The sequence below is a fragment of the Eublepharis macularius genome, chromosome 2 (assembly GCF_028583425.1).
Source record: "Eublepharis macularius isolate TG4126 chromosome 2, MPM_Emac_v1.0, whole genome shotgun sequence".
NCBI lineage: Eukaryota > Metazoa > Chordata > Lepidosauria > Squamata > Eublepharidae > Eublepharis > Eublepharis macularius.
In genome coordinates, this window is record NC_072791.1 from 123,239,986 (window position 1) to 123,265,228 (window position 25,243).

Below are 25,243 nucleotides of genomic sequence, written 5' to 3' on the forward strand. Positions count from 1 at the left end.
TACATCTTTAAGCTGTAACCTGGGGTACTCTGAGAAAGAGAGGAAAAAGCAGTCTCCAGTGCTGAAGTGATTTTAGTTCTGAAGGTGTTGTAGTTCATGTTTAGTGTGTTCTTAAAAAATAAATGTTGATGTTTCCTGCATTTCCTGCCTTTCCCCTTGATTGGAATATTACACCTGGCATCATTGCTGGGGCTCAGTTTGTTCCTGATTGCCTGCAAACCTCCAGAACAGTGGCCCACCTGGGACTTCCTAGTTAAATTGAAGGGCCAATCTGCCCCTGCCAGTTTTCATCTTCTTGAACATACAGAAGCAAAGAAACTTGATAGACACTCTCAGGTCATGCTTCACCTGTTGTTTAAGTAGTTCTCTGGTTTAAAGAACTACTACAGCGTACACAACTGGATATATCATGTCAGGATCAGGTCAGATAAATTTGAAAGCCTGCATCTTCATACATGGTGTTTCCTACACAAATGCCACTTTTATGAAGGTCAGGGATTAAAATACGTAGACCATGGACCTTTTGTAACCCATCCAACTTTAACTTCCATGGCCTCCTTAAAGGTAAAAAGTAGGTAAAAGTAGTCCCCTGTACAAGCATCGAGTCATTACTGACCCATGGGGGGACGTCGCATCACAACATTTTCTTGCAAGACTTTTTGTTACAGGGTGGTTTGCCATGGCCTTCCCCAGTCATCTACACTTTACCCCCAGGAACCTGGGTACTCATTTTATTGACCTCGGAAGGATGGAAGGCTGAGTCAACCTTGAGCCGGCTACCTGAACCCGACTTCCGCCAAGATCGAACTCAGGTCATGAGCAGAGCTTGGGCTGCAGTACTGCAGCTTACTACTCTGCGCCATGGGCTCTGCGCCACAGGGCACCTACCATGGCCTCCTTCCACTTACCAAATTGAATGTTAGTCACTTCTTATTTGACCAATGGCTGTCCTAGTACAAAATATACACATGCACACACATCTTTGTGGTGCATGAACAAATGCAAGAAAACTTTTGTCGCAGATTATGTGTTCTCATTTGAATCTCTACAGTTAGGTTTAAACAGCTATATTCTTAACAATCCATGGATGTTACTTCTGCTTTTGTAAACAAGCTTTTGGTCAGGTTGAGCTAAATGCAAGGGCAGTTCATAAATTACAAAGATGGGGGTGGGGGGTGGGAAAGTCAAGTGACCATTTTATTCTGTGCTCTTGTTTCTGCTGTAATATGAAGAAAGAAAGAAAATGTGGCTCTCATCTGGGCTGAAGTTTGAGAGGACCAACCATCTCCTAGAGCTCATGGGATTGTCTGCAGAAAAGATCAGTGAGTCTGATTTTGTGTTCCATCAGAAGTAGATGAGACCTGTCAATAAATCATCCTTGTGCTTATGCTTGCTGTACTGTAATGTGTAAGTTAACTAATGTCATATTCTCTTACGTAAATATTCACCAATCTGGCCATACTTATGCATACATAGGTATGTATTATTTATTTATAAACATTTTGTGCTCCCTCTCCAGGGAACTTGCCTAAGGCAGGTTACAAAATAAATGAAAACATAAAACATCAGAAGTTGTTAATTAAAACCCAGCATTAAAACCCCACCCAGAGGACAAAAACCTGAATCACTGAGCAGCTTATAATGAATTTAGGAGTTTCCTGACTAAATGCACACTATAAAATGGTGTTAAAAGAGCAGCTCCTTAATTAAAAGCCCACAAAAACGGCCATTCCATAGCGGAGGTGCCACTACTAATAGTATTACTGCAATGGCTGTATAAATTGTTTAGAAACTTCAATTGATTTAGAAAATGGCTACAAGGCTGTGGATTGAAAAAGTGAAACGAGAATCTCTCCCGCTGCTACCAAAATTAGGGATGTGCCAGTTCCATTCATGCCCTAGTTGCCAGTCATGAATAGGGAGCCAGTCTTTCAACAAACTGTGCATGGGTTTGTCTACTTATTCACGGCTCTTTGGAGCTAACAGAACAGTGCAGCACAATCAGCTTTTTTGCGTTCATCTTCTGACACAGACCGATCGAGTTCTGCTCCCACCCCATACCCCTGATCCTCTCAGCAAGCAGTTGTTTTTAAATAGACTGCTTCCTTCTGCATCAAGAGAGGGATTTTCTGGCTTTTGCTCTGCTCTGCATGGAGGTATATGGAGCATTGTCCCCATGTGGAAACAGCCACAGTCACAATTCATATCAATCAAGTCATAAACAAACACAGTTTAAAAAATCCAGCTTGCATGAGAAGTAGGCTTCGATACCATGAGTTCATTATAATTTCCGCTTTTTTACCAGGGTTTCTGGCCCCTGTGGCTTTCCTAATAGGCCCTCGGGGTAACTTCTTTTGCATTGGACTCCTCAGTAGGGACCATGCACTTAATGGAAAATTTCTCTCTATGAGGAAGAGGAGCTAGTCCTTCTCTTCCTCTCTCGAGCTCCCAGGGGAAATGGTAAGGTCCTTTATCCATTGAGTTATGGGAAGTGTGTATTTGTCTCTCCATTGTTGTAATGATAATAATAACTGCGCTTATCTACTGCTCTTCTAGACAGATTACTGCCTCACCCAGAGCTGTGAACCAGTTAGTGTTATTTTATCCCCACAATACAGCTGGGGAGCTGGGGCTGAGAGGAGTGGCTTACCCAAGGCCACCTACTGAGCTCATGGTAGTAGTGGGATTCGAACCAGTGGAGTGCTGATTCACAGCCAAACCACTTAACTACTGTGCTACAGCAGCAACAAATGTAACCATTTCCTACCTATAAATTGTCAGTTTCCAAAGTGCTTCTGTCTCTACTAAAATATATGAGCACAGGTATCCATGGGATACTTGTGCATGCATGGATGAAATTCAACATGTACAGCAGCTTCACCTTTCACTTCAATGAAATGGGATAGATTTGTGCACACATTGTGGATATGGTCATGGAATTGCCCCCCTCACTTTTTCACAATACTGTCTATATTCAATAAGATTGCCAAATGAAAGAAGGCACTGAGCTTAAACACATGAAGCTGCTTATTGTGCATCAAATAACGGGTCTGTCGAGATCAGTGTTATCTACCCTAACTGGCAGTGATTCTCTGTAGGTCCGTCAGTGGATACTAGCCAAGGTGTCTAACGGGAACCTCCATATTCAGAACCATCCTTTGCCTCTGTGCACCTAAACAGGAGTTTGCTGAAGGCTCTGTGCTCTGGAAGCAGAGAGCATCTAAACAGCTTTCCTCTTTGTCTTCTCACACGCTTGACATTTTTTAAAAATTGTACATTCCTTGCATCCTTCTCCTCCTCCTGTACAGATCTGAATCCTGCACAGTCCTTGCAAATATTTTTTAAAATCTTAGTCTTTGCCTGTTTTTATAGGTGCTGAAAGAAAATTAAGCTCCAATTTTGTCTATGGTGATTGTTTCTAAAAGAAATACTGGGTTGGATCCAGCCCACGTTTCTCCTGGTGAAAAAGGGAGGAAAAGATCCCCTTCGATCCCTTGGGATCATGGGACCTGCATAGACAAAAGCCATGTGGGACAATGTTGTTAGTAAGGAAGGGAACTGGGTGAGATTGAGTGAAGAAGCAGGTTAGATCCAACCCATTATTTCCTGTAGTTAATGGCTGTATGTTCATCTGACCAATGACAATTTTAATTATAAAGACCAGCAGCATTTACTATGAAGTCTTTTTCTTCTCTTTAGAAGTCTCTGGGACAATTACTAGGGAAGATCAGTGTGGGTGTCGTGTATTGGCCCCTGGGCTCGAAGCTAAAGCAGTTTCACTTTCCAATTCTGTTTTGCTCTTGCTAGCAACCAGCACAGTTCAAGATTTTCTGCTATTCCTTCGTGGCCATACAGAAGGCTGTACCTTCTGTATGGCCTCCTTATGTGACACTAGCAACAAGGAAGGGCTACTTCCAAGGGACACATAAAGATTCTTCATTGTCTAGGGAAAACACAACTTAAAGGAGTTTAGCCTAAGCAGTGTGGAAGCTGTGTGGAAACAACTTCAGAGCACTTCAGAGCAGTGGAGCAATCTTATGCGATACAGCTGCCAAGGGACATATCAAATAATTTAACACTGCATGACCCAGCAAGTGGGGAAACTGTGCAGTTAGAATGCAGTTTTTCTTGGCAGCCAGTAGCGTTACAGACCCAGCAGGCAAGAAATGTGCTGTGTTACTCAGTGTCTGTGTGGCAATCACCTTTGACTTAGCCCATATTCTCCTAGCACCAACACAGTTTGCTAATATTCCTTACAGAAATATTCTATCTTAAGAGAGCATTTCTCACCACAACCCTATGAGTTGGCACAATGTAATATCTTCTACAAGCATAGCTAGAGCTCAACAGAAAATGTCAGGTGCTGACTCAATGTCAAATGAATTACAGCATCTGACGTTGGGTCTCTCTACATGAGTCTCTCTACACAAGACATCTGACATGTGAAGAACTTGTGCTGGGAGATGCAATATTAGCCGGGAAGGGTAGTTTAAAAAGACGGAGCCGGCAGCAGGGCAAAGGCTTTGCTATGCACTGGAGCTGCGTGAAGGGGCTGTGAAATGGCAGAAGGGAAACTTCAGCCCCTTATAACCTCTCCAGGTCCAAGCCCAGCTCTAGAAGGCAGCTGTAGCCCATTTCAGTTCCTTGCTGCCCTCTGGTTGTGATCCCACACAGTTTTGACTGGAGAGGTGAAATTGACAGTGCCTTAGGGGATGTGAAGATGAAATTAACAAACCTCTGAGGAGCAGTCTCCACCGGCTCTGCCTTTTTAAACTATGCTTCCTGGCTTACATTGCATCTCCCTGTACTTGACAAACATGCACCAAGGGGTCTCATGTAGAGAGACTCATTGTCTTGCCATATACTTTAATTTTAAATATTGTTGATTGTTTGGATAGGATGGCAAGTCAAGTCTTGGTACAGCCAGAAATTCACAAGGTGACTTTAAGCAACAGCTGTTTCTCAGCATCATCTGCAAAACCCTTAAAGGGTTGTTGTAAAGCTCATTGCATTAAATGTTCGAATCATTATTCATATTTCTTTCAGCACTGTCTTCAGCTACCAACTCTAAAAAGGGGCTTTCGGAATTCTTCAAAGCATCCAGCTATGTCATAGGGTTAAAAAAAAGTGGCAAATAATGTGTTTGAGTACGGAAGGGTTAAAAAGCAGTCTTCAGCTGGAAGAGGGCTGAGAATTGAATTATTTATATATTTAGATATTTATATCCTGCTTGTTGAGAAAGCTGAGGTCTTTAAGGAGATTTGGCTTCCAATCTCAATAGTTATAGTTTAGAAACTATAGTTATAGCTTTGTGTAATTTGCTGAGAAGCAAGTTAATACAACTGCAAAGAGACACTTTCTTTCATCTTCATTTAGCCTAGAAGATGACTTCCATGACTTGTCTGATCTGGCCACATGGATTCATGCCACTGTAACCTCAAGGCTTGTCTATTATAATACACGCTACATGAGTCTGCCCTTAAAGTCAACTTGAAAAGTTCAATTGGCACAGAATGCTGCAGTTTAGTTGCTATCAGGAGTTAGGCAGAGCCTGCATTTCACACCCATTCTGCAATCATTTAATTGGTTACTGGTCAGTTACAGGATTCAATTCAAGGTACTGGTTGTCACCAACAAAGCCCTTCATAGCCTTTGACCCACATACTTGCAAGACCATCAGTCCTACCATGCCCTTTGATCATCTGAGCAAAATCTTTTGAAGGTGCCACTCTGAAAATGGGTAAGATTGGCAACAGCCTGTACATGTGTATGCTCCAGTGGTCCCAGGAGTGGACCAGTCCTTACTTCCAGGATATAGCTCCTCCTCTCCGAAGGCAGAGGAGCCTTTGATCCCCAAGGAGAGGAGCTTGTCCCAGGGATTGCCAGTCTTTCTGGCCTTGCCTTCTAAGCAGGATGTCTTTGGCAGTGCTCTGCAGAGCACAGTGATCTTGGATGAAGAACAGCATTGAGCTTGATGGGAAGGGCTCTACTGGCCCCCTCCTCCCGTATTGCTTCAGAGCAATGGCGAGCGATAGAGACGACAGCCCTAAGTACTCCTAGGTTCCATGGCTATAACCATGGACTGCTGTCAGAGTCCTCAGTCTTTGGGCTGGAAGGAATACCCCCCAGACGACCAGAGGGTGTGGTTTTGAGTCTGTGGTAGCCTGTTATAGAGCCCAACACTCTTTGCAATTCCCACAGGCTTGGAAGGAGCAGGCTCCAGCAGCAGCAGCAGAGTTGCTGCTCCAATCCTGGCAGTCTTGACAGAACTGCGGTAAGACTGATCCAGCAGGGAACAGGGGCCTCAAAAGGAAGGAAGAGGGTAAAAAGCAGCAGAAGCCTTGGAGCCAACTCACCCCAAATAAAAGAGAATCCTTTTTCTTTCTCCTTCCTTCAGCTGGGATTTCTGAGGTGTACTTTCACGTCACTTTTGCTTTTTCCTTTTGGTGGGAAAATTTCTGTTGCTAGGAATGTCAGCAAAGGCAGGCCAACCACCTCCCAGGCCTCAGAGAGTATAATCTGTGACCTTTATTTGCCAAATAAATTATCTGGAGAGATCAGGAAACTTCCCACATTTCTATCACTTTGCAGAATGTGCAAAACAAATGTTCAGGAAGGCAATTTTATAAAGGGATTTGACCTATAATACAATGGAAGACTTTAGGAAGATGCTTTATAAGGGAACAGAATTGTACTTAGGTTTGCCAGGTCCCCCAGGGCTCAAACTGGGGAGTGAGGGGTTGTGGGGGAGGGCGTGATGGGAGTACTTACCTCGTATGTGCAGCTGTGTACACTCCAGAGCACTTCGGTGTCACACTGGGAACAACATCATCCCAGTGCAATATGGAAGTACTCCAGAGTGTGTAGGAGCACACTGTGGGAGTTCCAGGCCCGTTCCTACACCTTTCCTCTCTTCTGGCCAGGTGAGAGATGGGGGGCAGGGAGTGGGGGATCCCCCACCCCCACCGGGGGAATGGGATCCCTAATTGTAGTGTATTGCAATGATTATTGTACATATCACCTCTTCTTACTACATTATCTTCTAACTTTGTAATCTCTTCTTGTAGTGCGGTATGTCATGCTATAGAGAGTTTTGTTTACATTGTTTTTTGATGCTGTAGTCTTAATTCTGTTGTGTTATTTATTGGTTGACATGCTGTCTAAATTGTTTTCTATATTTTATAATCTCTGCAGTCTCAGTGAGAAAGTTGGGGAATAAACAATATAAAGAAAATCAAATAAAGTGTTTAAATAGATAAATAAATAGCTATGGGGCATTATTCTACATAAAGATGTATATACTGAAGCCCCAAAAGGTTTAATTTTTTAAAACAAAAGCAGGTGAGTGGTGTAATGGGTGATAGAACATAGTCTTCATGCTACGTATCCATTCCACATTGCAGCCTTCAGCTTTTTGTTTTAAAAACACTGTTGTTGCTTTATTACGTACGTTTGCATGCAATGTGTCACTTCCCTTCTAGTTAATTTTAAACTTAGACAAACATTAGACAAATCATGTAGGATAAATCTATAAATCTATCAATTATTATTAAACCATGATAGTTAACTGAACCTTCCATGTTTAGAGGAAGTTTGCCTCGGTGCACCAGAATTTGTAGTTAAGTATAGCGTTTTGAATCCCCAGATGAGGTATGGAGATCTCCAGGATTTCCAACTGATCTCTAGACTACAGAGATTAGTTTCCTTGGTTAAAAGGGCTGTTTTGGAGGGTGGATTTTATGCATTATACTCTGTTCTCTCCCCTGCCCTCCCCAGACTCCATCCCCAAAATCCAGGAATTTCCCAACCCAGAGTTGGCATCCTTAGTTACTATAACATTCATGGCCTTCTTCTGAACTTCCAGTAGCTTCTTGCTGGTCACAGTTAGAAACTGAATGTTGTCTAGGTAAAAACTGGTCAGATCCAACATGGCATCTCTATACTGTTCTTTAAAAAAGTTTCAAAATTATGAAGTTCCTTTACTAAGGCCAGTTTATTTATTAAAAGAATAGTTTTTATTCTAGTTCCTAACTGGCATATTTTCAGAAACCATTTTAGAAAACTTACACCTTTTGTCCACCTGATAAGATTGCCCTTGAAAAATAGTGTTGAGTAAATAATTTTTAGATAGCCAAGTTGGTGATGTCTGTTTTTCTTTTCGCTTTCAGGTGTCAGTCAGTCTCCCCACCGCCTCTTTTATATCAGCCAAGAAGCCCAACATATCCCCTCAGTGACAGTGAAGACTCCTCCCATTCCAGCAGTTTCGCCAAAGTTTCTGATTCCAGGGTGCTCCTCAAGGATCAGACTAGCTGGGGAGCTAACCTGAGAAGCACTTCCGCTTCCCCCTCAGACACTGAAACTCCAAGTCATCCCTCCAAAGCCATCAGCGTTGGCTGTTTGGATAAAAGGTTCTCCATTTTCCAGAGTGAAGAACGAAAGGAGGCTTCCAGGGAGACGCCAGATGGGGAGGCATTAGGCAATCGTCAGCTTACTCGTAGCACTCTGTCCTTGGGGAGTGCCGCAAATCTGCGAAACCTCTCCCTGAGCAGGGTGAGCATCCATTCCCAAGCGCTAGACATCAGGCAGAAGATATCGGAATGGGAGTGCCGCAAAGAGCCATCCCCTAGAATGAGTGTATGCTTGGACAAGAGGGATGTTGGAGATAGGTCAGGCAGCGAGGGCTGTCCTAGCATGTTGCCTTCTCCATGCAGTGAGAAGACTTTTGAATACAAAGGGTTCCGGAGGATGAGCAGAACATTTTCCGAATGCTCCTACCCAGAAACAGAGGAGGAGGAGTTCCTAGAAAGAGATTCCTGCCACAGGTTTGAAAAGAGACCAAGCAGGAGTGAGTCTTCAAATGCTTTCCTAAAGGGGCACACCAGAAAAGAAACTTCTGCTGTGTTGAACAGAATACAGAAAATTGAACAGGCATTAAAAGAACAGCCTGGCAGAGGTCTCCCTCAGTTGCCAAGTAGCTGCTATAGTGTTGACAGAGGAAGGAAAAAATCTGTGACTTTGGGTACTGCTGAAGACTTGACAGAAAATGCAAGTGATACTAAAGCAGGGAATATTACATGTGGGACTAATCCAGGCACGCCCACTGAGACTGAGAAAAATAGTAAAACACAAGTACTGAATGCTACTGTTAGTTCTGTTGGTCCTAAGCTGCTTCCTGAGGGCCTGGTTAACACAGTGGTAAACCCTGTACCCAAACCCAAACGCACCTTTGAATATGAAGCTGACAAGAATCATAAAGATAAACCAAGCAATGGCCTACCTCCATCACCTATGGCTGCTGTTCCTCCCCCTCTTCCATCAACCCCTGCTCCCCCTGTTACCAGGAGACAGAAAAAAGAGTCACGCTTTCATAGAAAATCCCAAAATAGGTAAAGATGGAAAACTATTGTCATATAATCTTAAATATTGTGGAGTCATTTTTGCATTTTGCAAGATACTTCTCCTTATAAGGCAATACTTTTCAGATAAGAATAAAAAAACCCTCTTAATTTGCCTACAGCTCTTGTGTTGTGGAATTATTGCTTGTGTTTCTGCTAGTCTGGTTTGTCATATGCATTTTGTTGTCCTGAAAGGATGTGAACATCTGCTAACAGCTACAGCTGTGGAAGAAGGATTTATCTTTACTAAAACAAGGCTAAATGGGAGCTGTGCTCTTCATTCTGTGAGGCTGCAGAGTTCTGAAATAAGAAGCCTGTGAGATTTCTTTTTTAAAAATAACTGTACATATGCTTTACTGCTTTTGTTTTTGTTTACAGTAATCCTATGAGCTATGTTTGACCCGAGGTGTCCCAATAAATTTATGGCTGTGGGGTGTTGAACCTGGGTTTCCCTTATCCAAACCCAACTATAGTCCACTTCTCCTTAGAAAGTGTTTGTGTTTTGGAATGTAGTGTGACCCTGTAAAGAAAGGGGGGTATTTGGCAGCACTACACACAGTTTGCCTAAATGATTTTTGATCTTCCATCTTTGGTAGATCAGCAAGTTCTGTACTATCATAATGTAACCCACTTTCTGTGCGGAAAACTGAACTGGGCAACCTGCAATAATTATATAAATTAAACAAATGTGCATATATTTGCTCATCTTGCACAGTTTATTCTGTTTCATGGGACGAAATAAGGAGTTATGTAGAAGTACTATCCTGGAATTACTGGAAATCCCATTAATTTTTTAAATATCTATTTACTTCATTTATACCCCACCTTTCTCCCCAATGTGGACCCATCATTCTCCTCTTTTCCATGTTATCCTATCCACCTTGGATTCTGAGATTGCCCATATGCAATTCCATCTTTGTAGTCTTGACAAAATTTAAACAAGCTGAGATGCTCAGGTACTGATTTTTCAGTAACAAATTTTATACTTGCACAACACTTGCACAATTTCACAGAATACATGCAGCTGTGAATATGAATTTTATCACAGACAGTTGCAGTCTTGTGAGCAAAATGTCTAAAACAACCTCTTTAATGGTCTGGAAATCTTAGAGGGTATACAAGTAACATTGGGCTCATATCCACTGATGTTATTTCTGTTTGTAGAAGATGTAAACAGTATAATAACTTTATATAGAGATGTAGATTTGCTAAAATGCATTTCAGTTGATCAAATAGGGGGTACCTCTCCTTTTCAATAACTTCATGGTGACATTTCAGTGAAACTGTGATATAAAATATTTTCATACAATGAATTACAGAGGGCAATATGCTGCTCTCTATGCTATTCTGATGAATCCCTTCACTGTTCTAAAGAAACCCTTAGGAATAGCCCCAGGTAAAATGAAGAGGTCTGTACTACAGTTCTTTGAATACAGTCCTCTATATTTTGTATACATTTGGGTGCACATAAAGTTATTTTTAACAAGGAATTACTAGGCAATATTTTGATTATAACTTGCAAATTGAGTTTTCATTAGTATTGTCTTGTTTTATTACCAGTGTAATGTCAGAGCAGGTTGACCTGATTAAAATAGTGTGTGTGTGTGTGTGTGTGTGTGTTGAAATAAGTGATCTTTCATATCTGTGATTCAGTTCTAAGAAACACCTGTTTCTGGACTGCCTTAAACTATGGTAAATAATCAGTATTGTTTAACACGAAGAATCTCATTATGTAGTTTAAATATGAATGAGAATGTATGTCCATGAACCTTGGCAGGTTCAGCAGTGGGGGTTAATTTCTTTTGTGTTTTTTTGATAAGTCTTACTTTAAGAATAATCCGTTGCTTCAGAAATTAATGGATAACTACAGAAGACAAAGCACTTAAATTTCAGAAAGTCTTGTTTGAAACAGTGACTGATCTTGCAGTAATGATCTCTTTTGCCCTTGTATAATTTAAAAACTGCAATCTCTTGCATAGTCAGGGAATGAGTAGGTGTTAGTTTTCTACTCATGATCACTGATGCAAAAAGATGACTGGCAGGAAATATTAGTGTCACAGCTGTAGCTTGTGGAAGTGCTCAATGAAGCCTAGTGATGAACTGGGAGCAGGATGCAGGTAACAGGATACAGGTGGCTGTAGCAGTTTTCAGGAAGTTGAGGAAAAACCTACAGGACCTAGGAGAGCTCCAAGGGAGACTAGATGTTGCTCCGACAGGAAACAACCTAACTGAGCACTCTTCAGTAATGGCTTTCCTCTCTCTTTCACTTATGCACAAGAACAGCCTCTCCCTTTAACTGTGAACTGAAAGGTTCTCAAGGGACAGAGTTACAGCTTGGATACTTGTGGTCTGCTGCAATTAAGCAACTAGGAGCACCTTTTCTAGTTTCAGGCAGGGGCTTCCAGGGGAGCAAGGGGGTTAACTAGCCGGTGTATTAATAAGAATGACTGCGCATGCTTTGCACAAGAGAACTCTGTTAGTAGCCTCAGAGGGAAAATTATATAGTGTATCTTTTTGTGGCTCATGAATTGTTGTTCTTTGTCATTAGTTCTATTTTCTGATGTGATTTTTAAATATGATAAAATAAAAAAGAGTCCAGTAGCACCTTTAAGACTAACCAATTTTATTGTAGCATAAGCTTTCGAGAATCACGTTCTCTTCGTCAGATGCATGGAGGGCAGAAGGAAACTGGTCAAATATAGAGGAGGAGAGGGGAGGGGAGGGGGGAGGAGGAGAGGGGGGATGTAAACAACTCCTTTGATATGGAGATGCAGACAGCTCCTTTTGGTGTGGGGATCAGTTTGCTTGTGTAAAGGTTCAAAGGAGTTTGCTGTGTTAGTCTGTAGTAGCAAAATCAAAAAGAGTCCAGCAGCACCACCAAGACACTACAGACTAACACGGCAAACTCCTTTGAACCTTTACACAGGCAAACTGATCCCCACACCAAAAGGAGCTGTCTGCATCTCCATATCAAAGGAGTTGTTTACATCCCCCCTCTCCCCCTCCCCCCCTCCCCTCCCCTCTCCTCCTCTATATTTGACCAGTTTCCTTCTGCCCTCCATGCATCTGACGAAGAGAACGTGATTCTCGAAAGCTTATGCTACAATAAAATTGGTTAGTCTTGAAGGTGCTACTGGACTCTTTTTTATTTTGCTACTACAGACTAACACGGCTAACTCCTCTGGATCTATGACCATTAACTATGATAGGATAAGTTGACAGCTTATACTGAATCAAATTTATAATACATAGTCTGGCTCTGTGCATATTTACCCCCGAATAAATTCTGCTGTGATCACTGGGGTTTATTCCCAAGTAAATGTTCATAGAATTAAGCAAGAGAGAGTAGAAACACCGGGAGAAGAGCATGATAGTACCATCTACTTTTGTTACCTTCATTCTAGGTATCATAAACCGCCCTTTAGGACAACTTAACACTCATTCAGAGCAGTTTACAAAGTATGCTTATTATCCCCACAACAAACACCCTGTGAGGTGGGTGGGGCTGAGAGAGCTCCTAGAAGATGTGACTCACCCAAGGTCACCCAGCTGACTTCAGGTGGAAGAGTGGGGAATTAAACCCGGTTCTCCAGATTAGAGTCCCGCGCTCTTAACCACTACATCAAACTGGCTCTCATGTGGGTGTGGAAGGTGGGATCCAGGTTGCAAACTCTGCCCCAGTGGTGAATGTTAATTGGAAGGTGTGCACAGGAGCTTTTATGTACCACTTTTAGTCAACAACTGGACCCTCTCTGCTTTTTCTGGATTCCAGTAGTATGAAGGGGGCTGTGTATGAATGGAACTTGTAGCAGTGGTTCCCCTCTGTGAATGATTCTCATGTCACCAGGCCTTAAATTAGTTAATCAGAAAATCATTTTATTTTTTTTTCTTTAGAAAGTCCTTTGAGTTTGAAGATGCTTCCAGCCTCCAGACCTTGCATCCTCCCTCTCCAAGTGAGAATGGTACTGAGAACCAGCACAAGTTTGGATCTAAGAGCACTTTAGAAGAGAATGCCTATGAAGACATTGTAGGTAAGGTCCTGTTACAAAGCATAAAAAACTGCTTTATGTTGAGCAATTGTGGCCAGGCAGGGAACTGTTAAACATGTGCCCTGTATGAGTGCTCTTGGCTGTTGCCAGCAAGGAGCAGTCAAATGAAGGATAAACGTACTGATGCGTCAGAGCAAACACTTTATTCACAGACTGCAGGCAGGAGGTCTTGATTCTTTCAAACCTCATTGAGTACTCTTATTGGAAACAGATTGCTCGGTCAGCCATCAGTATGTTTTTCATGGACTAACTCACTATTTTTAAAGACTTTGGCTGGGACCTACCATGGGATTAGAATGTAAAAGAAAAAAAAATAGATGCAGAGTCTGCAAAACTATCAAAGCAGCACGGTGGCTGTTAAAGGACCGGGATTGTTGGCTTATGTCTGTAAACTGTCCCAGAGTAGCTACCATCTTCATCAGTCCCAGGCTCTTCCCTTGGCTGCTCTATATGACTGTGTCTCCCACCCCCCCTTATGAATTGTCCTGCAGTGTTTCTGCAAAGAAAATAAAATCTCCAACTCTACATTGTTTTATATTGCTTCAAAGGGATGTATATCTTAGTGTAATCACACAGCTAAGAATTGTTCCTAGAAATTAAGGTAAAATAGTTAATTGGCATATTAAGTACATGGATATTGGTACTATCATACGAACTTTACTGTTATCTTCTATGATCTCAGATTGTGAGCAATTGAAAAATAATTTGCTTTTATCAAGCTTTCAAAATGATTTTTTATTGTATTGCATTTTTTCACATTTACTTTCCTACATTGCAGGTTGCCATGGCTGTCTCTGTACCCCATCCATACAACCCACCGAATTTTTTAAAAAATCATTTGCAAAAAGGATGCTTTTTTCGGTTGTCTCAATCGTGCTGGAGTAGCAGGGAGGGCAGCTTTATAGGCTTAGATAATTATTAAAGTAGTACACTTAAAGACGACTCCCTCCTTTAAATAAAATATAGGCAATGGTATTTAGTGTTCAGGATGCAAGATCAAAGGAATGAATCATGGAGTTAATCAAATGTGCCATGACCCTGTGGTTTCTCTTGCATGTTACTCATTAGGGATCTGTGGCTATCTAAAAGCTATTCCTTTTCATTATGTGTAAGCAAAACTTTGAGAGCTGTGCCGTGTCTTGCTGGAGCTTGTATTTTGGAACATTGTTGCGGTAACAATAAGAATTCTTTTGGTTTAGTAGAAAACAGAAATGGGCAACTGTGAATACGATGCCTCTGAGGAAAAGGTACCTAAATGTGACTCCTAAAATATATGCAATGAGTTAATCTGGCATGCAAGCTGTGCAGTAGTGGGACCAAACAGAATGGGCTCCCCTATGTGTTTCCCCCCACTATGAACAGTTAAAGTGATGAATTAAAAATAAGGAGATAAAGTTAAAATGCCTAATTAACTATGAATCTTGCTGGACTGGTTAGCAATAATCAAACAAGGTTGTTCTGAAGCTAAGAATATAAGATGACCCCTCCAGAATCAGACCAAAGGCATCCTAGTTCCAATATTGGGACGCTTGCGTGAAAGACATGAGGGCAGCAACCCTCAGCTCCAGAATAAAATGGGATCATGCCTTGGAGAAAAAGTGAGATTAAAAAGGGACTGCCCTTTCTTTTTTTCTTTTTTTTTGGTACACTGCCAATCACTGTTCTAGTACCTGACGGCATAGTTAGTTTAAGCACATGACTGTTCACAACAGAGTGATTCAAAGTGGGTTGGAAAAGAGAGCTGAATACAGCACTGGTAATAAGCATCCCGGAAGAGTGGTGTGTATTGGATATGCCTCTCAGGAAAAGGAATACGCAGGAATGGTTGCTTTCATTTTTACAAGTTGCCTTTTTAATGTTATCTTACATGAATATCTGCACGAATGAAATATTGTTAGTAATACTTGTTTTGCAAAAGATTATGGTGTGACAAAGACATCAGTACTGAAATTACAAATGAGTCTTGTAGCACCTTGTTTAGTTTTTAGATTATTCTTTCTGTAAAGTGTAGACCATATAGTTTCCCACATTTCAGGCAGGATAATCTTAATATGGAAATACATTAACATCCTCCCTATACATTCAAGGCTGTGGTGGAAAAAATATCTCCCAAATCAGACTTCTGACATTGCACGCGTAGTGGTCTTTCATCCTGTGTTCGGTAAATAAATGATCAGCAATACTGTCAGTGCAAACAGTCTGGTCAGTCTAGCACCCTTCAGTGTAGGCACTCCTGTCCCTCCAAAGCTTACTGGCTTGCACTTATTTAAAGGGCCATTTTGCTGTGGTCAAATATTGATCACATCCTTAATTTTAATCCTTGTTGTTTTAGCCTCCTTTTGTCAGTGGCATATTGTTGCACAGCACTGCAAATGGCTACGTTCTTTGCCAGTGTCTGCCCAGAACATGGTCTGTAGAGCATGCTGTAAAGCTTTATGTTATGTTGCAATGTTCCATGCCACCTGGTGGTAGTTTCACGAGACCTCTTTCATGTATGTGCTTACATTACTCCATTACATTACATTAATGGATATATATTGTTCCATAATAGCTGGTTCGTCCTGCCAATCCAGTAAGACTCTTGTCATCCACAGGTGAATTTAGAGCAGCTATCTGGGACCAACAATTTCTTCCTCTTTTATCCATCACTGTAGAGGTGAAGTTTGATGAAATCAAGACTGAATTCAAGCAGAGTAGATTTAGTACTTACGTCCACTCAGCCCATGTAAGCTGTACAGCTGCACATTAATTCAACCAAGTTAACAGACAAATGCAGACACCGTTCTGGTCTCCTCAGCTCTGCAGTAGAAAGTGCTGGGATGCTGTAAATGATACCATTCCTGACTTGAAAGGTACTAAGTAATTTTCCATTCATCCTTCTGCTTCCTGCACATAGGGTCATCAGCACTGGATACCGATTTGGAGCAGTGATTGTTAAGCTGAGGCCAGTAGGGCCCCTGAGGTGATCTGTAGTCCAGGGAAGTTTGAGGCAAGTGGCAGGTGACCTTAGCTTGGACCAATCTTGGTTTGGACCCATCTGGCAGCATTGTTTGCCTCCTCCCACCTCGCCCTCAGCTAGAAACAAGCTGAGTCCACTTGGTCTAGGTTAGCAACGGCATGAGTCTGGGAGGCAACAATAGACTTACACTATATCCATCATCTCCTCCTGCCCTGTTGGCAGCTTTGAGCAAGCCAAACCCTAGAGGCAGCACCAGCACTGGAGTCTCAGCTTGGGCCAGGCCAGCAGTAGAACAGGTACAGAAGGCAATAGCTGACATAGGCTGTGCCCATTGCCGCCTCCTACCCCACCCCTGTCTGGTAACAAACCGAGCTCCAGGGGCACTGCCATAAGAATTCCACTTGTCACCAGCGGGTGGCAACCTGTGACTGGGAGGCAAGGACAAGCACAGGCCGCACTTTACCTCCTCCTGCACTGCTCCAAGTGGAAGCAAGCTGAGCCCAGCAATGTTACCAGTGCCATAGGGGCTCTGCTTGAACTAGGCTGTTGGAGGCGAAGTGAGGAAGGCACTTTAGTGGCCATTGGTGGTTCCAGGCAAGAGATCACTCAGATTGGAGCAGGAAGCGCAGGCAGAATCTGGTAACTACTGGAACATGTTTTTGGCATTTTTAAAAAAGTTAATTTCTAGTGAAGGCAGCAGCCCATAAGTAACTTTAATGACACACTATTCTATTTATTTAGAATAATCTTCATGTGGGTATGAAGATTATAATTATAAGTGACCCATGACAACAAAGAGTTAAAAAAGACATGCCTTAGAGTGTCTAGACTGACCCGTATTGTATGTCACAAAGCAGCTAAAAAGGAATCCAAGCCTTAAAGCTGAACAACTGTTAGTGTGGTCCCCTTGAATTGTTACATTATGATCAACCTTGTAAAACCACAGTTGAATTAATGTGAAAAAGAATGAATATAGAGTAGATTAACAAGCCAATGTGTATATACTTCTTTTTCTGAAGTACCATTAAAAATTAAGTTTATGTCAAGAAATATTTCGTAATGTTTTAAAAGGTTGGTAGGTCATTTAGAGCTTTCCTGAAAGCCAGTACACAGAATTTGATTTCCTGCACAAAGATCATTAATATGGCAAATGTGTGTGAGGTGCTCATGTGTCTTTTCCAAAGCATTTACACATGATGAAAACATGAAGTGGTGGCACATGCATGGAGAAATGGACACGTGAATATTTTCATATGTTAGGGTGTATATGCAAATGCTATTTTGCTTCAAGGAAGTGATGCATGTAGGCACACGGCTCAGTGTCAAGTTTTCCTGATCATGCTGCTTCCCTTAAAAGAGTGTTCGTAAAAGTTGAAGTTGCTCCAACTGTATAATTTAAATGCACTAGCTTTGTGTGCAGATAGAGAATTTTAAAATGCCCCCTCTAAAAATGCAGTTATAATCAAGCAGTCTCTACTCTCCTAGCAAGCTTCTTTGAGAGGAATGTGTTTGATTAAAATTCTTTCTTGCTCCTTAGAGGTCTATTAATAGTAAGTTTATAATTAGAAACTCAGTGATTTCTTGTTGGTCCAGAATCTATGAAACCATGGAAGCCAATTAAACATATGACTCCTGAGTGTATATTAGACTATGTTTCTAACAGACATTTTTGGACATTTGTTTAAGCGTGGGTTTACTACAGTTATGTGTATTAGAGCTAAGAAGCTTTTCTCCTTTTTTGGATAGAATTGCTATGTACTATGGCTGGCTCATGGATGAAGACCATATTAATATGCTTTATTCACATTTTTAGTTAAAGGTAATTTATCAGGTTGCATGGCAGTAACTAATGAAAATTAGTATATGTCACACCTCCGCTGGGCTTTGGGAACGTTGCTCGCTTGCTCGCTTGCTGGCATTTTTTGAGGAACCTTGAGAAGTACTCAAAGTGACATATAAGCATTACACATAATAAAGTCTCTCGAAGTAAATACATATGTAAAAACCTTTAAAACTGTAAAAACATTAAAATGAGCATAGCAATATTACCATTTTAAAAAACCCACACATGATTTTATATAGAGAGGAACACTTTTTGCAGCCTTTGATTGAGTGCCAGCAATCTGTCCCCCCTTCTGGCCACCACACTCCATCCCCAACTGCCTTGAGCACTGTATCATAGCTGTGCCTGTAGCTTTTTACAGTAGTCTTTGTATCTGTTAACGATGCCTGAATTTGGGATTATTGTGATTGCTGTATTGTATTTTATGGTGTTTTAACTTTGTATCTTATATTTATTGTAGTGAGCCACACATTTATTTATTTATTTATTTTATTTGTTTCAATTTCTATTCTGCCCTCCCCACGTTAGCAGACTCAGGGCAGATTACATTTATGCACATTAAAAAATTACAGTTAAAACCACAATAAATACAATAGAAATATTTAAAATACAAATACAGCACAGCACTAAATTAATTCAGTTAAACCATTTCCACTGTCACTAAAGTTTCTTTGGAGGTGGATGTTTTGATAGGGAGGGGTCCGTTCTACCCTATTCAGCCAGCAGGGGCCCGACCCAACACAACCATACGCCTGGCGGAACAGCTCCATCTTACAGACCCGGCAGAATGATAACAGATCCTGCTGTGCCCTGGTCTCATTAGACAGAGCATTCCACCAGGTTGGAGCCAGGACTGAAAAGGCCCTGGCTCTGGTTGATGCTAGGCGGGCCTCCCTGGGGCCAGGGACCATTAATAGTTGTTTTTCACTAGATCGAAGCATCCTCTGGGGCACATATGGGGAGAAGCAGTCCTGAAGATACGCAGGTCCCAATCCACATAAGGCTTTATAGGTTAATACCAAAACCTTGAATTTGATTAGGTACTCCACTGGTAACCAATGCAGCTGGCACAGTACTGGTGTAATATGTGTACTTCTCGGCACTCTGGTGATGACACGCAATGCTGCATTTTGGATCGGTTGCAACTTCCAGATCAGATTCAAGGAGAGCCCTGCGAAGAGCGCGTTACAGTAGTCTAGCCTAGAAGTGATGATTGCTTGGATCACTGTAGTTAAGTCACGGGACAAGAGATAGGGGGCAAGCTGCCTAGTCTGTTGTAGATGGAAAAAGGAAGACCTGGCAACCGCAGAGACCTGAGCCTCCATATTCAAGGAGGCATCCAGGATCACTCCCAGGCTCCTGACCCTTGGGGCCTGTACAAGTACTGCCCCATCAAGGGCAGGAAGCTGGGGTCCCAAATCCACTTGTCCGCGGCTCAAGTACAGGATCTCTGACTTCTTGGGGTTTAATTTCAGCCAACTCTGCCTCAACCATCCAGCCACAGCTTCAAAAGCCCACTCCAGGACATCTGGGGCTGAGCCAGGCTGGCCATTCATCAACAGATATAATTGGGTGCCATCAGCATACTGGTGACACCCAAGACCAAAGCTTCACACCAGCTGGGCGAGGGGGTGCATATGATGTTAAACAGTAGTGGAGAGAGTATTGCCCCCTGCGGCACTCCGCATACCAGCAGGTAGCGAGAGGACAATTTCTCCCCCAGTGCCACCCTCTGTCCCCGACCGTGGAGAAAAGAGACTAGCCACTGTAGTGCTGTCCCCTGTATCCCCACATTGGCGAGGCAGTGGGTCAAGAGATCGTAATCGACCATATTGAATGCTGCTGAAAGATCTAATAATATCAACAGTGCCGATCCACCTCGATCCAAGTGTCTGTGAAGATCATCTGTGAATGTGACCAGCAATGTCTCAGTCCCATGATCCGGCCAAAACCTGGACTGGAAGGGATCCAGGGCCGAGGTATCCTTCAGGAAACTCTGCAGCTGTCTCATCGCTGCCTGCTCAATCACCTTGCCCAAAAATGGAAGGTTCGAAACCAGGCAGTTACTAACCGGGTCAGCAGGATCCAGTGATGGTTTCTTTAAGAGAGGTCTCACCACTGCCTCCTTCAATGCCCTGGGAAAAACTGGGGCAAGTTGACAGTGGCCTCCAAGGAATCCCGTAGTCCCTCGCTACTGGCTTTCACCAGCCATGACGGACACAGGTCCAAGAGGCAAGTGGTGGGTCTCACTATCTGCAGAATCCTGTCCACCTCCTCCCCCAAGAGTGGGCTAAAATGATCGAATATCCATCCAGAAGACAGCCAAGGGGCCTCTACTTCACATACCGTATCAACTGTGGCCGATAAGTCATGGTAGGGAGTCAAGATTTTGTCAGCAAAAAAGCTCACAACAGCCTCACAGCTAATACCTGAATTCAAGTTTTGATGGTCACCCTCTGATAGGGAGACCAATTTGTGGGGAGGCTGGGATACAAATATGATAAAATAAATAAATAAATAAACCAATTGTCTCTACTGGTGACAGATGGGAAAGGGAACAAACATACATCCTTGATATAGGGAGTACCACTACCAAAAACTGTGACATGTTCCAAAGTTCTCAGGGGGATTTTGAGAGTACGAATAAATTCGTTTGTTCGTTTGTTCATTTGTTCCCTGCCTTTCTCCCCAATGAGGACCTCAAGCAACGTACATTGCTTTCCTGTCTTCCATTTTAGCACACAATAACCCTGTTAGGTAGGTAAGACTGAGTGGTGACTGGCCCAAGGTCACCCAAGCAAGCTTCCATGGCAGAGTGGAGATTCAAATTGGGATCTCCTAGATACTAGTTTGACACTAACCACTACACAACACTGGCTCATCTGCTTTTCATTTTAAAAAATGCCTGTCAAGAAGAAGAAAACTACTAGATTGAAGGAACATGGAATAAGAGATATACAGGAGAAAACACTCCCTGATGAATGCAGCGTTTCTGTGATTTAGGGCTTGAATTTGAGTCTAGAAGCAAATAGCCAGTGCAGTTTTTTTCGTGATGTTGAGTGGTTGCATTCCATTGAAATAACATAGGTTTAAGCAAGCCATGATCTTAAAAAATCACTTTACACATATTTCCTGCATAATGCTTCTTTCTCTCCATGATATTTCACAAGAAGATTCCAGTTAAATCAATAGATACTGAAAGGGAGAACAGGAGAGTGGCTGTAGTTAGATATAGTCTCTTTTATATACAAACCTAAGCAAAAACCATTAGACTAAACAGCCCTGTTGCCAGTGGGAAATATTTTTTTTAAAAAAGAGAATTGTTTTATTGTAAAATCAGACATGAGCTTTAAGGTCTAATTTGGACCAAAAATCCAAATTCCAGGGATTCCAGGTGTTTTGTTCTAGGCAGAAGCTGTAACCGTACAAAGTAGCTGAAACTCAGTATCATTAGGCATACTTAATATCCTTCCCAAGCTCTGTTACGTTTTTTGTTTCTATTTGCCCCATTGTATGTGCTGGAGATACTTACAATAGCTTGATTTGAATTTAAACTTTCTCAGAGTTCATGAATATCTAGATCAAGGGTTTTTTTGTTTGAATATACTCCCCTCCCCCATTTTTTACTGTTTTTTGTCAGATGGTCAGAAACAATTTTAGAGGTTAACCAGAGGTGCAGAGTCTGCAAACAGTTTGAATGATATTCTAAATGAATTGAAAACAATTTTTTTTACATTGACTTTAAATGAAAGGTGATAGTTCTTTCGTGAGAATGGCTTTCTGACAAACTCAATGAGTCAACAGCATAAGGAAGAAGTATTTGCCATTGTCCCAAAAGATACTTAGCTGCTATTGAAGTTTATTAGATGAACCATGTAAGATTATTAAAAATACGCAGGATGAATTTGAAGAATGAACAGTTTTCCCCAATGCTTGCTCTTCTGTGCGTTGTCATGTGTTTAAGAATTGCTGAGTGCAGTCCCGTTGGAAGAGACTTATGAGTTGGCATTGCTTGTGTGTTAGATGCAGAGAAGTTAGCCGTGTTAGTCTGTGGTAGCAAAATCAAAAAGAGTCCAGTAGCACCTTTAAGACTAACCAATTTTATTTTAGCATAAGCTTTCGAGAATCAAGTTCTCTTCGTCAGATGCCTGAATACTCGTATTTTTTTGAAGTAAGCCTGGAAATGGCTCAGGAGATGGGACTGCTTGAGAGGATTTCATTTGCCTTTTCCAATAAAATTGATCATCTGTTGAATTATCACATATCATGCTATAAAATCATGTGAAGAGAGATTGAAATATCAGAGGACTGTGGATAATGCAGTTTGTATTGAAATATAAACAAATTGGTTGCTTAGAATGTTATTCTTTCCTGTCTTGTATGTCTTTGTCAAAGCTGGCTGTAAAAATTACATTGTTTAAAAGTAAATGTAGGCTGAGACAGAGATGGAGAAGAAGTGAGTCCCCTTCTCCACCAGTTCTGAGTCATCTGAATGCTACCGGAGCTTTGGGAAATGTCTTTGTGTCTGTTTTAATAACAGACATTGTGAAATGGGCCATAGGCTTACCTGACATATTTAAGCAGCAGTCAGCTACTTTGGAAAAAAATTCCTGGCTTTTGTTTTCTTGCCAGTATGTCTTTCTGTGACTTTTCTGCAAATCGCACATACTACAGTTTGTTTGCCACAGCTAAGTCACTTATTTTATTTATTAGAACGGCTTTTTTTTACCATAGTGTTTAAGGCAGATTGGAAATAATTGAAAACATAATATAAAATCTCATTAAATCCAACAACTCCAAAATAACCCAAAGCCAACAATAAAGTAAAAGCCAACTTCTTCATTCCCCAAAGGCTTACCTAATAAAAGGGAGGAAGCAACACAACTTCCCTAGGAAAGGAGTTCTAGAGCCTGGAAAACTATTTTCTTGAGATTTTTAGCACTACTATGGTGGAGGAAAAGGAAGACCTGAGGGTTGATTTACATGTTACAAGTCCTTATTTTGACCAGATGTACAAACATGAATCTCCCAGAGCACATTGGTTTCCAGGTGTGCAGAGGCCTAATTCAGATCAGATCTACAGAGTGCAGGGAGAGGGAGCTTAAGCTCTTGCCTCTCCACCATTTTTCTGAATTCCCCCAGCGAGCTGCTGCTGCCTGTTGCATTGGGGAACTTGCAGAAGAGAGGTGGGGAGGGAAAGGTTTGATCTCCTCTGGGTAAATGTCTGATCGAAGGATCTTGCAGCAGTTCCAAGGAATTTGATACATGTGAGGCAACGCATAACCACAATAATGTCCAAAATCAAAAGAACTGTAGATCCTGTTCAGCCATTTAAAACATGTATAACACTTCATGCATAGAAGGGAATAGGATTGTGTCCCAGACATACTGATATCTGTTTCTTAAAAACTATATGTGCTTAAAGTGTGTCAGAGATGTGGCAGAAAGAATGGTTCTAAGCATGCTTAGCATCTGGTGCTCCTGGAAAGTGTTTGTCTATATTTTTTACTTTCTAGGGCTATTAGGCACAATCCAGCTTCTCTGTGTGCCTGTATATAGTCCATACATGATTGGATGGTTCATAGAACCTCAGATATAAAAAGTCCTGCGAGATCTCTGGAAATCAATAAAAAGTCTACATATCGTGGGATTTTACTAGGGGTGTTTTCCAGCAGCAGCAGCAGCAATAACAACAACGACAACAACCACAACCATAATAATAATAATAATAATAATAATAATAATAATAATAATAATATCTGGCTGATACTTAGGTCTCCGGTGGAAACTTGTATCAGCTCAGCAAGACCAAGCAATGATAACATGTGATCTTTATTTTTTATTTATTGTGTTGCATGTAATTCTAATAATGACAATAATAACAATAATAATAATAATAGGATCCAAGGCAGCAGCTAGAACTCGCAATGGTAAATGGCAAGCAAGCAACATTGACACAGAATCACACACAGCAATGCTGACTCCCCTCCCTGCCCCCCGTTTTGTCTGGGAAGTTTGCAAAGAGGGGGAAACAAGCTGCTGAAACTTTTAAGATGTGATTCCTGGATATTCCTGAATATATTCAGATAATTTGGGTATATAAATACAGGTTTACCTTAATATATCTTAATATACTAGAAGTATACCCAAATATTTTCAAATATGTATTTTAAAGTATATATTTAGTATTCTCAAGAAGAATCACACACCACTAGATTTTACTCAGAGCTTGTTCATAAGAATGTCATTTCTACTTCTTTCAGCCCATAGAACTAAAGCCCAGTGCCTCCGCTGCTTCCAGTCTCCCTGTCACTATGAATCCCATTCTGTCAGTCAGTATTGGGACCTTCTGCAGGTGGTGCATACAGGGCCGGATCGAGGGGGCAGGGGGGTAGCCTGCCCCTGGCGCCGCCAAAGATGGGGCACTGGGTGTGGCTGCCAGCTGCCCAGGAGGCTGAGCGCAGGGTTGGGAGACCCTCGCCAGCCCCACGATGGGGCGGCTGGCTTGCCATGCATGCAGGACCTCCCAGCCCTGCGCTCAGCCACCAGCGCGGCAAGCGCCCCAGCGCATGCCCTTGCCGCCGCTGCCGCCAGCTCTGTGGCTCACTGGGCGATGGGGCGGCCGGCTTGCTGCGTGGGCAGCACAGGGCAGTGGGGCACGCGAACCACGTGGAGGGCCTCCTAGCCCTGCGCTCAGCCGGCCACACGGCAAGCTGGTCGCCCCAGCGCCTAGTGAGCCGTGGAGCTGGCAGCGGTGAGGTGTGCACTGGGGCAGCTGGCTTGCCACACGGGTGGCTGAGTGCAGGGCTGGGAGGTGCTGCGCGCAGCAAGCCAGCTGGCCGCCCCAGCACACTCCCGCGCCGCTGCCAGTTTCATGGCTCACCGGGCGCTGGGGCGGCCAGCTTGCTGCGCGGGCGGGCATGCCTCCTACCCTGCGTGATGACATCACGAAAGGTTTGCACCGGGTGCACACGCACGCGCCTTGATCCGGCACTGG

The 25,243-nt window shown here is 42.3% G+C and overlaps 1 protein-coding gene across 4 annotated transcripts in view; it reads left to right on the plus strand.

Moving 5' to 3' along the window:
- The window catches only part of DENND2B (DENN domain containing 2B), a 233,650-nt gene that overhangs the window by 129,152 nt on the left and 79,255 nt on the right, over positions 1–25,243 (plus strand). For 2 of the 4 annotated variants that reach the window (XM_054970816.1, XM_054970815.1), the window contains 2 exons: positions 8,169–9,386; positions 13,290–13,426. In XM_054970816.1, coding sequence (XP_054826791.1) covers positions 8,169–9,386; positions 13,290–13,426 — 1,355 coding nt within the window. The remainder of the gene's footprint in view (positions 1–8,168; positions 9,387–13,289; positions 13,427–25,243) is intronic. The other 2 variants (XM_054970817.1, XM_054970818.1) reach the window with 1 other exon arrangement.